Below are 14,157 nucleotides of genomic sequence, written 5' to 3'. Positions count from 1 at the left end.
CATGACTGAGCAACTGAACTGACTAACTGATGCTATCTAACCATCTCATTCTCTGCCACCCCCTTCTTCTTTTGCCTTCAATCCTTCCCAGCATCAGGGTCTTTCCAATGAAATTAATATGTTGTACACTATTTCAATAAAATTTTTTTTAAGATGTGAATATTGTCACAAACTTATTGTCTAAAATTTGAATTAGCAAAACAACATTGCTTTCAATGGCGAAGTCAAAATCATAGCAAGCAGACAGAATATTTTAATTGTTAATAAATAGAAAGAATAGGGATTTCCTTGGCAGCCCAGTCGTTAAGATTTTACCTTCCAACGCAGGGGGTGTGGATTCGATCCCTGGTAGCAGAGCTAAGATCCCACACACCTTTTGGCCAACAATCCCCAAAACATAAAATAGAAGCAATATTATAACAAATCCAATAAAGTCTTTAAAAATGGTGCACATCTCTGAAGAAAGAAAGAATGTATATATGAATAACTGAATCATTTTACTGTACAGCAGGAATTAAAACACTGCAAATCAACTGTTGATTTCCTTACAAATGATAGTCAAATAGGAAAGAAAACAAAAGTGAGGGTACTACAAATTGTAATACAACTTCATTGCTTTACCAGGTCGCTGCATTGAACACAAAGCCAATAATTTTAGCATCAAACTGGAAGCACTGGAAAGCTTGAAGATAGAGCTTTACTTCCTTCAATGTTCATTTATGTTTTCTAAAATGTGAAAATTCTTGTGGTGACTCATGACCTCTGCCTTTTCGATGATCTTCAGTTTGAATATAATGATAGAAGTACTATGACCTCTAAAAATATTACTCCTCCTGCTTTTTAAAATAAAAAAAAAATAAAGCATTATCAAATTAAAAAAAAAATAAATACAAATAGTTGCTAGAAAATAAAAAAGAAAACCTGTCTGTACAAAAAAAAAAAAAACAGAGTACGAGCTTATGCAAAGCAACATGTGCCCTAGTGGCCCCACCGAAGACGCTTTTGGATACACTCAACAATTCAACCAACATCAACAGAAACTTTCTATGTCTGAGACATCAGTCACAAAACAAAGACCAATACCATCAGCCATCAGATAGGGTAACTAATGCTTGTGTATTTAAAATTTTGTTTTAAAAATCACTTTTAAATATTAAATATCTGTGGTATCATTTTATAGTTTTTAAACTTTTTATTTAACATTTATTTTGTTAATATTCCCTTCTTTTAATATTTTATATTATCAGATACCTATTATATTAATTTTCTAATTCTGATAAATATCAATATTTTATGATTATGTAAGATATTAGGGTTAGGGGAAGCTGAGTGAAAGCATAGGGGAGCTCTACTATTTTTGCAACTTCTTTACAAATCCAAAATTAATGTAAAAAGTAAAAAATATTTCAAAGTTTATTATCAGCTAGAGAATAATTTTACATGTTATTAAGATACATAATCTAATATTTTGGTTCATAATAACACATGCATTTATTTCATATATATATACACATAAAATCTCTGAAACTTTTAGTATAATCCTAACAGAAAAACTGTTCACTATTAATTTTTACAGTTATCACTATTATTAACAAAATATAAAGAGCCTTTAAGAAAATACAGAATAATTTATAACTTTAGGAATTACCAGGAATTCCAATTTCTTGTTTCAGAACCTCACAATTACTATCCTTCAGGAATTTGGAAACACTGGCTGACCACAAGCAACTGACAGAAATAAATGCAAATCCTCTCTGGAGTCATGTCTTAATTCATCTCAGATCTTGATATTTTCCAAACACTATGACTAGCACACAGAAAAAGATAACCAGACACATGATGAGTGTAGACCACATGAATGAGAACCATGTGACATTAAAAACACTCCCAGTAAGACTTAATACCTTGAAATTATCATCAGTTCAGTTCAGTCACTCAGTCATGTCCAACTCTGCGACCCCATGGACCGCAGCATGCCAGGCCTCCCTGTCCATCACCAACTCCTGGAGTTTACTCAAGGAGTTTACATGAGTTTACTCAAACTCATGTCCATTGAGTTGGTGATGCCATCCAATCATCTCATCTTCTGTCATCCCCCCCAGACTATAAAACAACTATCCTTACCATATGTATAGAAAATAAAAACTGAGCTGAAAGATACCTGCAGGAACAGAAAACTATAAAAGGTAACACATCAGATTTGGGGGGAAAAAAAAAATAGAGCTTCTAGTAAATGAGTCCTCATGACTTCATAATTCCAGAGTCTTAAGAAGGAGCCATATGAAGAATAGTATAAAGGCTATATACATTTATGTGTGAGCTCTCATGGAAATCCATACACCATCCTATACTTAAACTGAATCCATTCAGTGCATTCCCTGTTGGTCTAACTAGACTCACACTGATACCCATAAAATGGAGTTGAATGTAAACAAAAGAGTCATGTATATTCTGCTCTAAAACCACCAAGCACAAACCAGAGCCCCCAAGTGACTACAGTTCAAATAAATAAAGTCATACTCCTTCTTCCTATACTTAAGTCTTGCAATTAGAAGTGTTTCTTAAATATAGTTTTTCTAATTTCTCAAACTCCTATTAAATACCTACCATACCATACGCATAGCCAGGCATCTGCCATTCATTTTCTTATTAAAAAAAGAAGGAGCAATAGCTACAAAGAACCGAATTCTTTTTTAATAACCTAATTTTGGCTCACCACTGGACTACTTTGCTACTATTAACTGTATCTAACAAGGAGACCAGCATCTTAGCACCAATAGTCCCTAGCTCCCTAGCAGTCCAAGTTCAAAGAAACAGTGGAGGTAGGAGATCTTCGAAAGCTCTGGAAGGTAGAGCAGAAACTTCAATTTCATTCAGTTAAACTCAATTCAACTCATCAAGTATTTACTGAGTCTACTACTTATGTTGAACACACCAGGTGTGTGGGAAACGTCACACCCACTATCACACAGGAGCTGTCTTCTCAATAGGCTTAAAATTTTCATGGAGAGGTATACAAATAACTAAATATTAATCAGGATTAGACAAATACTATATCAAAAGTTCTTTAAGGATTTCCCTCGTGGTCCAGTGGTTAGGAATTCATCTGCTAATGCAGGGGACATAGGTTCAATCCCTTGTCTGGGAGGATTCCATACACTGCGAAGCAACTAAGCCTGTGCGCCACAGCTACTGAAGCCCACTCACCCTAGAGCCATGCTCAGCAACAAGAGAAGCCACTGAAATGAGAAGGCTGTGAACTGCAAGGAAGAACGCCCCCACTCGCCGCAACTAGAGAAAGCCCACATGCAACAACGAAGACCAAATCCCGCCAAAAATACCTAATTTCTTAAAAGTTTAAAATTTTATGCCTTAAAGTTCAAGATTAGAGATTGTATGGGACTGTACTGGAGGGTTAAAGGCTGGTGTTCAAACTGATTAATTTCTGCCTCTTCCAAGGGACTGCTTATATTGCTGGATGTACTTTTTTATGAAAACAGAAAAAGACAACCTTAAGAGGCACTATCAGTGACTGCAAGAAATAAGTAATTTCATCATATTAGCGATTGATACAAATAATACACCTACTAAAAATCAATCAGTTCAACAGTAACACTGCCAATACTGTATATGGTGGAGTCAGATAAAGAAAAGTCTTTGTGATTAAGACTATAACCACCTACTGTGGGTCTTTCATTGTACAGAACTTTTAGAATTAAAAAAAAAAATAGAAGGAACACCAGCTGAATTATTAAATAAGTTCTGAAAAAGGTCAGTAGAACAGGACTTCCCTGGTGGGCCAGTGGTTAAGAAATCTGCCTGCCAATGTAGGGAACACGAGTTCAATCCCTGGTTGGGCAAGACTCCACGTGGCACGGAGGAACTAAGCCTGTGCAGCACAACTACTGAAGCCCACACACCTGGAGCCTGTGCTCTACAACGCGAGAAGTCACTGCGATGAGAAGCCTGTGCACCACAAGCAGGAGCAGCCCCGCTTGCCCCAACTAGAGAAAGTCCTGGCGCAGCAACGAAGATTCAGTGCAGCCAAAAAGAAAATAAATACACTGAAAAAAAGAAAGGTCAGTGGAATAAAAAAAGAAGAACAGTTTCATCCATTAGTACCTGTCCATTACTGGAATGTTGAATATAACATTTCTCTGGAACACTACTAATTCTAGAAAGTATCATTATTGAGAAATTATTGCCACCTGGAATTTGAGAGACTTTTGTTCTGCCACCTGTACATCTAATGCAAGAATGGTTTACAAGTGTATCTCAAAAACTGTATGTATAGAAGGTGATGGAGAATCTGAAGCTTGCTGTATCTTTGAGGATATAGCACTGAGCCAGTGTTCCCTTCGGATTCCTTTTTAGGCCCTCGGAAGTCATCAAGCTACCTGGCATTCCCCCAAGAGTTCCGATACTCATATTAAATGAACGCCCTCTTGAGGACATGTCTAAGGGCTCACCCTCGTGCTTTACCTTGAGAGCAAATGTTGCCGCTGCCACAAATGACCTGTGGGTCCAGTGACCTGGCTGGTCTCTAATTCATCACCCTGCAAGTGCTCCAGGACACCCTCCCAGAGTTGTACCCCTGATTTTGGAGTTCCCACAGAACTATGCCCACTGGCACAGCAATTCTTGCCTGAGCATATCTTAGACAGAGGTTTCCTTTCTTTCTGTAATCCATTTGCTTTCCATCTTTCAGAAAATTACTCAATTTCTGATCTTCCAATAATACTCTTTCTTCTTGGATTTTTTTTTTCATTCACTTTTAGAGATCTAAAGGAAAGTGAAGTTGCTCAGTTGTATCCGACTCTTGAGACCCCATGGACTGTAGCCCTCCAGACTCCTCCATCCTTGGGGTCCTCCAGGCAAGAATACTGCAGTGAGTAGCCGTTTCCTTTTCCAGGGAATACCCAGCTTTTATTTATTAGGATCCTGCAACTCCTAGATCCATAGAGTGCTTTTTATTACTGACTTTCTTAAGGAGATATAGGTTTAGAGCTTTCCAGCATGTATGCCAAAGGGCATGCAGTCATGCTCTCTCCTTGTGCCCTAGACCAGCTGCTGTTGTCTCACTCTTTTCCTACTTTATAAACTATTTCTTCTGGCAGTCTGGTGAATACAACTGGAGAATACACCAGTATTCTGGTGAATACAACTAAGTCCGTGTGCCACAACTACCAAGCCTGTGCTGAGAGCCCAGGAGCCACAACTGAAGCCCGTATGCTCTAGAGCCTGCACTCTGCGACAAGAAGAACTGCCACAATGAGAAGTCCCTGGACCACATCCAGAGAGCAGCCCATGCTCGCCAAAACCAGAAAAAAGCCCACACAGCAACGAAGATGCAGCACAGCCAAATAAATAAATAAAAAGCAAATTATTCCTTAGTTGTCCATCAAAAATGGTAACATATCCCTAAAAACTTGGGTAGGCTGTTACTTGGACTTGAGGGTATTAAGAAATAAGTATATACTATCTTCTAATCACTTACCTCTAAGTTGCTGGAGTTCCATGTTCAAACTCTCAATGTTATTCTCATAGAACTCAAGATTTTGAAGGGTCTCTGCCCTCAGTGATTCCTCTTGCTTCTCCTCCAGCAGTAAGTTGAGCTCTTCCTGAGCCCTGCGGCACATATCCAAGTCCTGTTCCATCTCCTGAATCCTCACCAAGACCAAGGGACACTGGGAAGTCTGGTCCAAAGTCTTGTCAACATTCTCCGGGCCCTCCTTTTCTAGGCTCTCCCAGCCAGGACGGTTACAGGTTAAGAGCTTGGGGGGTACTGCATTTGTTCTCTGCTGGGCCGAGGGAGGCAGGGGAGCTGGGCGAGAGGGTCTCATTGCCAGGGGTGGATCCAGTCTCAGGTTCTGGTCTCCCGGCACATGGGGAGGAGTAGATGATGGAGTACAGGGACGGGGTGGTGGGGGCCTTAGAGCTTTTCTCCTTTCGGGCAACTCCTGCTGAGTCATTAGCTTCGAGGAACCTCGGAAAATATCCTTTTCGGAGTTAAAGTCCATGATTGAAAAGTGGCGCAAGATTTTATCTGGTTCTGGGAAGGGCCCTGACAAGCTCTTCTCAAACTCTATCAGTTGCTGCGTCAACTTTGAATCCAGGTCCGTGCTGCCGTCTCCTTGTGACCGTGTCATGGCTTCCAGGGCGGGTGCCCTGTCTTGCAGACCAGGCTTCGTCTCTGATCTGTCTGGGGCGGAGCAAAAGCTGGAAGCACTTTCTTTGGGTGTGCAGTGCTTTTTCACACATCTTGCCAGGCCGTGGAGCTGAGAGCTCAGCTGGCTGGGTCTGACTGCCCTGGAGGCAATGAGGGAAGAGGCGCTGTGAAGAGGTGGCCCTGGCTTCTGCAGGGTTTTCGGCTGGGAGTATGAAGTTCTTCTGGGAGGTAGGCTGGAGTAGTCTCGAGTCCTTGCTTCTAGAGGAATAGAGTCAGAATACTGGTCTGGGCTTGGGTGGCTTCCCCCTCTCATAGAATAATACTGGTTTCTCTGCAAATCAGGATGAAAAGGTACTGGAGGTTGGGACGCAACACCATTGACGACCTCTGAAGGATCTGTCGTGGAAGAGCATTTGACAAGAAGCTGCTCGTGCCCCGCACCTGGGCTTCCCGGGGGCCCTCCTGAGGGATCTGTGTCCCAATGAGACTGTTTATTTTCTTCACACTCAGAAGTCAGGTGCTCCAGGGTAGAAGTGGGTGTTTCAGAAATCACACAGTTGGACTTCTCTGGTTTATACTCATGAAATTCATGTCTTTTTCCTTCTGCTTCTAAGGAGTTCTCTGAACAATCCAAAGGTGTGTCAGGAATGTTGGTGAGGTCGCTCTCCTGTGACAGATCCATGGTTTCCTCTACCCTTGTTTGAGGACATAACTTTACAAACCGGTAAGGAAAGATGCCTGTCCTGCCTTTCAGTGACCCTTCAAGCCAGCCATCTTCCAGGGTGCCCAGGATTCGGATTTTATCACCTACTTCAAAATCCAGCTCATTTGGCTCCAGGGCCTGGAATCTGTAAAGGGCAATTCCATAGGTGCCCGGCTGCTCACTGTCCTCTTCTGGCTCTTTCTCCTCTCCTGTACTGGTATCTACTTCACCGTTACTAATGCAGTCATCACAATTTCCAGAACTGACCGATTCATCCACAGTCCTCAGGGGCCCCAAAAGCTCTACAAAACCTTCTGGAAAAATGCCTCTTCGACCGTCTAGTTCCCCTTCAAACCAGCCTGGCTCAGGAATTCCAATAATGGTAATCACATCCCCTTCTCTGAAGTCCAGCTCCTCATCCAGCTGGGCAGAAAGCCCCATCAGGGCCCGGGCTTGTCCCATGGAATATTCGGGGATCTGGAGAAGAGCACTCTGTGAGTGCCACTGCCGACTCTGTGAGGAGAGGCAGAGCTCCCTGACACACGAGGATGGGAAGAAGCCCCGGGCACCCCAGCAGTTTCGGCCCTGCAGCCAGCCACCAGTGAGAGTGCCATCAAGAATCACTAGGTCACCTAAAGAAAGAAAAGAGAAGCAGAGATAATGACTTCCATTATCATCCCTGGAAGACAGTGGTATAAGTAATAATGCAATTCATCATCTTAAACACCTACCAAATTCAAGGGAATGTAAGTCTAGGCATAAACACTTTTTGACAATTTAGTGACAATAGAGTGAACATTCCTATAAACCTGTGGTTTCCAAAATGTGGTCCTCAAAACCCTGGGGGTGGATCCCTAAGAATCTTTCAGAGGGTCTGTGAGGTCAAAACTATTATTTTTTTTTTCACTTCATCCAAAACAATGTAATGTGGCAAACTGAATACTGATTTAAATAAAATAATCTAGATTTCTCCTATTTTTAAATTAAATTTTTAAAAAACTGTTGAGTGCATTGCATGGCTTGCAGGATCTTAGCTCCTCGACCAGAGATTGAACTTGCACCCTCAGCAGCGAAAGCACAGAGTCCTACCACCAGGGACCACCAGGAAATTCCCTAGATTTCTTCTACTAAACCAAATATTAAAGACATCTGCAAAAAATGTAAACAAATGTTACTACTCTTACTAAATTTTTTTGTTTAGGAAACTAGTTATTTTTCATAAAATGTTATTCATGTTAATGTTAATATGCATTAAAAAAATAAATTGATAATTTAAAAAAATTCTCAGCTTTAATAGCTAATGTAAATATTAATAGACTCACAGAAGCAAGTACTCTTCAGGTTCTCAAAAATTCTAAGAATGTAAATGAATCCTAGGATCAAAAAGGTTGAGAAATGCTACTATCAACAAGTTTGTGCCACTGGATTTATTTATAAGTGATGGAGAACATATTCATTTCCACTAGAAACCTTTGAATAGATCTAATTTTTCACACTAAGTTATATTCAATATAAAAAATTAGCAAAGAAAGAAATCTTCAAAGTCCCTCCTGAACAATCCTTATCCTGAAAATACATCATAATGAAATTTTAAAAGAGTTTCAAGTAATCAGGACTTTGTTTTTTAAAATAATCAGTAATTTCAATATTGTTGTTTCAAGATATCATCACAAAATACACACTAAACAGTTAGCATCTGTCTTGCTGCTGAAGAAGGTGAGGAGTGGAAAAGACAGGGCACAGTGCTTGTTTCTGAAAAAAAAAGAAACTAAAATTCAACCTATTATGATTCACCCCAGTGAACAAATTCCTCTATTGTTTTGCAGCAAACTTTTAATTTTCTAATTATGAACTATTCATTTTGTAGATTATCGATTTTAATTTTTTTTTTAACTTTCTTAACATTTAAGTCAATCTCCCTTTCATGAGTAGGGGTGATTAAGGAATGCAACTGGACCAAGTGAAATAAGACCAGGAGAGCCAAGCACCTGGCAAAATCATGAGGCCTTTTATAGTCAAGCATACTTGAATGCTGGATTATCATTTAGGGTATCAATTTATACGCTCTTTTTATAAAAATTAAGTCTATCTTCTTACGAAGTGAATTAGATGCAATACTGACAGGTACCACGTCTCTTTTTTGTTTCAAAAACCTGATATAATGCCTTTCACACAGCAAGCACTCAATGTCCTCATTATTAGTGAAGATTCTTCAATTTCCCAATAAATATATCTTCCCTCCAAAACTAGCTCCATGCTGTCAATTTCCTTTTGTTCTGTAATTTCTCTCAAAACATTTATTCCATTCATCACTTGCTCATTGCTACCATCTAGTCCGACTCTCATCATCTCTTTCTTTTAAAACTTTCCCCAGACATTGTCTCTTCCAATCTACCAAACTAAGACTATAAACATACCAATTTTATCATATTCTTCCCCTGCTCAAATGTTTACCATGGGACATGAAGGCTTCTTCCTATTAACCAAGGCTTTTTCTATAATAATCCTATTCTTACTACCTGAAATATATTAAAAGAAAATAAGCTTGCTTTGAATGTTCTCCAAAGAGGTTTAGTTACTAAGCTACCAAAAGAAAGTGTTCATGAAAGTCACTCAGTCGTGTCTGAGTCTTTGTGATCCCATGGACTATACAGTTCATGGAATTCTCCAGGCCAGAATACTGGAGTGGGTAACCTTTCCCTTCTCCATGGGATCTTCCCAACCCAGGTATCAAACCCTGCATTGCGGGCAGATTCTTTACCAGCTGAGCTACCAGGGAAGCCCAAGCTACCAAAAGGCTGTTCTTATGTTTTCACCTCAATGCAACCTGGCATTCACATCCAGATACAACCTCCCCCTGCCCCATCCCCAGCTATCCAGTATTATCTCACCTCTGAGAATCTAATCCCACACAAGGGGACTTTGCCTCCTAAACAAGCCTCTCCATCCAAAACCTTAGCATATTTCTCTAATACACTTTAAAGGTCTGCACACATCTTGGTCATCTGTAGTCTACTAAAGAATTTATCACTTATATCAACAGTTTTGACACTTGCATATTTCTAGACTAATATAGCTCCTAATGTGAGATTTTTGCATTTAGTGGTAGGCACTAAATCACTCTCACTGATTTCATACTGGTTTGCTTAGATGTTCCTGAAAAATAGGGTCTTTGTCTTGTATTTCTATTTTCCCTTTAATTTCTGATTCAATATCCCATTGGTCAGAGCTTGGGGTCCTGAGAATTACAAGTGACTTTTCCCCATTCCAACAGGACCACAGAAGAAACTCACTGGAGACATGGCTACTGTTCAGACACAACAAGCCTTTTAGTGACCAAGAATAAAAGTGTGCCGTAACTCCCACTCTATTGGCTTTGAAATGAACTGGCTTTTTTAAAGCTGCAGAATCAGAATATTTTCTTGTAATGCCAGATCTCTATGAAATCCTTACAGTAGGATTTGGTTCCCTATTTTCTGTTAAGTGACTGTTTTGATAGGCTTTACTATCTGCAGACTGTCATTCTGTTGATTATTTCTATATAATAAAGGTGAATTTTTTTTAAAGTCACAATTTAGTCCCTAAAAAGCACTTCAGAGAGAATTTTGTTGAATAATTTTATTTTATATAGCCCTGTTATTGAGTTTTTTGCATTCTGATAGTTTAGGAATGGAGGCTACTTGGTGGTCATTTCTAGACTTCAAAAACAACAATACGAGGAACTCCTGGAATACGGTGACCAGATTTTGAGAATAGAAAAATAGGAAGTGGGGTGACTCTTAGGGTAAGCCTGAGCCTTTTATTTATGCACAATTAATCCCAGTCACCACAGTGCTTGTTGCTTCTGGTTAAATTTTTATTTTATATTTGAACAAGAAATGCATTAAGAATAAGATGATAAGAAAGTCCTAGAGTCTGAATATAAGTAGTCTGGCTCTGCAGGTTTTAGGTCCTCACTGAATCCTAGTGCTCAGGGACTCTGTGCTCTATGCAGACTGACCACACTCTTTACCTAGGCTTCCACATGAGCCATATCAGAACCTTAATCCTGATATCTCACGCACATGACACCAGAAATTTATGACACAAGTGCTTTAACTGATAATTATCATTTATCTATTTATAAATAAATTTATCAATTTAATTTGTATTGGTATTTTTGGGGGGTAGGGAGGTAGTCTAGAAGCATGGGGTTGTAAGCAAGGAGTAAGCATTCTGTATTGTATAAGGCAATTAAATATTTCATCACTCTAACTTTTTTTTTCCTCTTTCACTGTCTTTTCTTTGCCATACTCTCATTTTGTTTTTTGTTGTCTCTCTCTTTTCCCCACTCTGTATTTTTTAGGATAGCACTCGCACTGATCTTTCTAAGAGACAAACTTGTTTCTGAATTTAAATATAACTCAAACTATAGGGAACAGACCAACACAAATGGGAAGCTTCAGGGGAAGGAGAAAGGGTGACACCTGCTGGCAGAACCACTGGTGGTTTTCATTCCAAACAGAATCTCCCTGGAAAATGCAGACACACACAAAACTTCACACAATTATCAAGAAACGAGGCCCCTGAAGCACATTTATGAGCTCCAGGATGAGAACCACAAAATGGCTAATTCTTACTGAGTGCTTTCCCTGTGCCAGATGCTTTAATGTATAACCTCATTTAGTCCTCGCGACTACCCTGAGGTAGGTGCTATCATTGGTAGATAAGGACACTGAGACCAAGAGAACTTAAGTAATTAAACCAAAGTCAATAGCTACTGAGTTGTGAAGCTGGATTTAAATCTAGGGACATCAGAATTCTCACCCCCTAAACTATACTGCCGGCTTGGCTCTAACTATATATAATATATATTTATTAATTATACATATATATAAACAATGTAATTTTATAGTTAAAATAAATATACTTTCTCTCTTATTTCAGTGATACTTCTGAAAGGTAAGTAAATAACAACTGAAGGCAGCAAGGTAAAACAAAACAGGTCTCAAACATTATCCCACATGCTCTTAAAGGTTTCCAAATCCCTCGCGACATACATTAAATCACAGAAGAGGAGATGCTTCACTGCTACACTGAAGGATCAAAGGAAAGGTAAGGAAACAACAAGGAACTGGATTAAGAGTACTAAAGTACTAGGGATAAAGGAATGTATACACTCACGAGCGGAGACATGGATCTTCATAAACCATATGTAGTATAAAACAATAGAAAATCAAAGGAATTAAAATCACTTCTGTGTCTCATGCTAAGATTCCCCCCAAATTAAAAATTGTATACATATACCTAACTTCCTCATCTTCAAAGGCTATATGTCCTAATCGGAAGACATACAGAACAAAAAGATGTGAAAAGCACAGAAGGAAACAGAGCTGAATAGTCAGCATGTTAACTGGCAGACAGCAAAGTATCACAGAAGAGAACAAGCTAAAACCATTAATAATTAACAATATATCTCTTTCCCTATGCATCCCTGCTCAGCACTCTTTCCTTTTGGGCTCTGCTTATGTTTTTAAGGGGCTTCCCAGGTGGTGCTAATGGTAAAGAACCTACCTCCCAGTGGGAGGAGACTTAAGAGACTCAGGTTTGATCCCCGCGCGGGGAAGATTCCCTGGAGAAGGGCATGGCAACCCACTCCAGTATTCTTGCCTGGATAATCCCACAGACAGAAGAGCTCCTCAGGCTTGTTACAAGCTAGTTAAGATAAGATCTACAGGCTCCAGGATCCAGCCTGGCCCTGAGTCAGTCTTCGGAGAGGTGACGTGTGGCTGAAAGGCCCACACCAAGGTCTTCCTGAGAACCTCTTGGTGGCCCTGGGATTCCTGAGGTGGATTTTAACTTGAAAGCAAGTTCACAACACATCAGTCCACTCTTCTCAAGGCAAGCATTCAGCAGAAAATCTGTTTAGTATCTAAGACAACTTTGTGCTCAGTCTCTCAGTCATGTCCAACTCTTTGAGACTCCATGGTCTGTAGCCCACCAGGATCCTCTGTGCATGGGATTTTTCAGGCAAGAATGCTGGAGTGGGTTGCCATTTCCTTCTCCAGGGGGATCTTCCTGACCCAGAGATCGAACCCACATATTCTATGTGTCATGCTGTACATACTGTACATTCCCATATAGTATACTGTTATACACAGAATAATAGATAACAAAGTCGTATCAATGTTGTTAGCCACTGGGCTCTGGCCCGTTCTCCACACCTCTGACTGGTCTGACTGATGTGAACTCAACCCTCCAATGGAAGAACTGTGAGTATGAGCAGATAAGGTTCCCTACTATAACATCTTCCTCTATTTCTGTCTTCGCAACACTGATTAGCAAAAATGTATTCAGAACAGAGGCAGGGCTCAGTGTAAAGTGAAGACTAGAAACTCTGACAATTGATTTTGAGGATTAAGGTCAAAGTCCACTTTTCCTTTCTTCTCACTGAATAAAGGTTAGGGAGTTTGCTTGGTCTCTCTCCCCACCTCTATGAGCACTCTCTCTCATATATGTACATGGTTTAAGAAATTAAGCCCATTTCAGGACTTCCCTGGTGGTCCAGTGGTAAAGAGACTGTTTCCATTGCAGAGGGCATGGGTTTGATCCCTGGTAGGGAACTAAGATCCCACACGCCATGAGGTATGGCCCAAAAAAGAAAAGAAAAGGAAATTAAGTCTTTCCCCTTAGTGCCATACTCAAAAAAGTAATAATATTAATATATCCAATAAATCATACAATTCTGATGACTGCTGTGAGTCACAAAACTGCACTGATCATAAGCTTCAGTTTGTGGAACACTACTGGTTGCTGTGCTTATGCAGAAATGTATGGACGTACATACGTGTGCTGAAATGGTTTAGTCACTCTTTACACACTCAGGCTTCCCTGGTGGCTCAGAGGTTAAAGCGTCTGCCTGCAATGTGGGAGACCTGGATTCAATCCCTGGGTCAGGAAGATCCCCTGGAGAAGGAAATGGCAACCCACTCCAGTATTCTTGCCTGGAGAATCCCATGGACGGAGGAGCCTGGTGGGCTACAGTCCATGGGGTTGCAAAGAGTCGGACGCGACTGAGCAACTTGACTTTCACTTTCTTTCAAGTCTATCAGAGTACATGAAGCGAGAAATACTTGAAATATCACTGAGACATGACTATGACTATCTGTTTAAACCCACTTCCTTTTAAACTTGTTCTGATGAGAACTTTAATAACATTACCTAATAGTTGGGTAGCAATGGGAATGTTTTGCATCTCTGCCTTAATTTGCACACCACAATTCCTGCTCTATTATTGTACATTAAT

At 40.0% G+C, this 14,157-nt stretch overlaps 1 protein-coding gene across 2 annotated transcripts in view; it reads right to left on the bottom strand.

The window, feature by feature from the left end:
- Positions 1-14,157, bottom strand: part of DNMBP (dynamin binding protein) — a 117,282-nt gene that overhangs the window by 66,736 nt on the left and 36,389 nt on the right. For both annotated transcript variants that reach the window (XM_027528494.1, XM_027528493.1), the window contains exon 4: positions 5,498-7,504. In XM_027528494.1, coding sequence (XP_027384295.1) covers positions 5,498-7,504 — 2,007 coding nt within the window. The remainder of the gene's footprint in view (positions 1-5,497; positions 7,505-14,157) is intronic.

The sequence above is a fragment of the Bos indicus x Bos taurus genome, chromosome 26, assembly GCF_003369695.1.
Source record: "Bos indicus x Bos taurus breed Angus x Brahman F1 hybrid chromosome 26, Bos_hybrid_MaternalHap_v2.0, whole genome shotgun sequence".
Classification (NCBI taxonomy): domain Eukaryota; kingdom Metazoa; phylum Chordata; class Mammalia; order Artiodactyla; family Bovidae; genus Bos; species Bos indicus x Bos taurus.
This window is presented reverse-complemented; position numbering and strand designations above follow the sequence as displayed.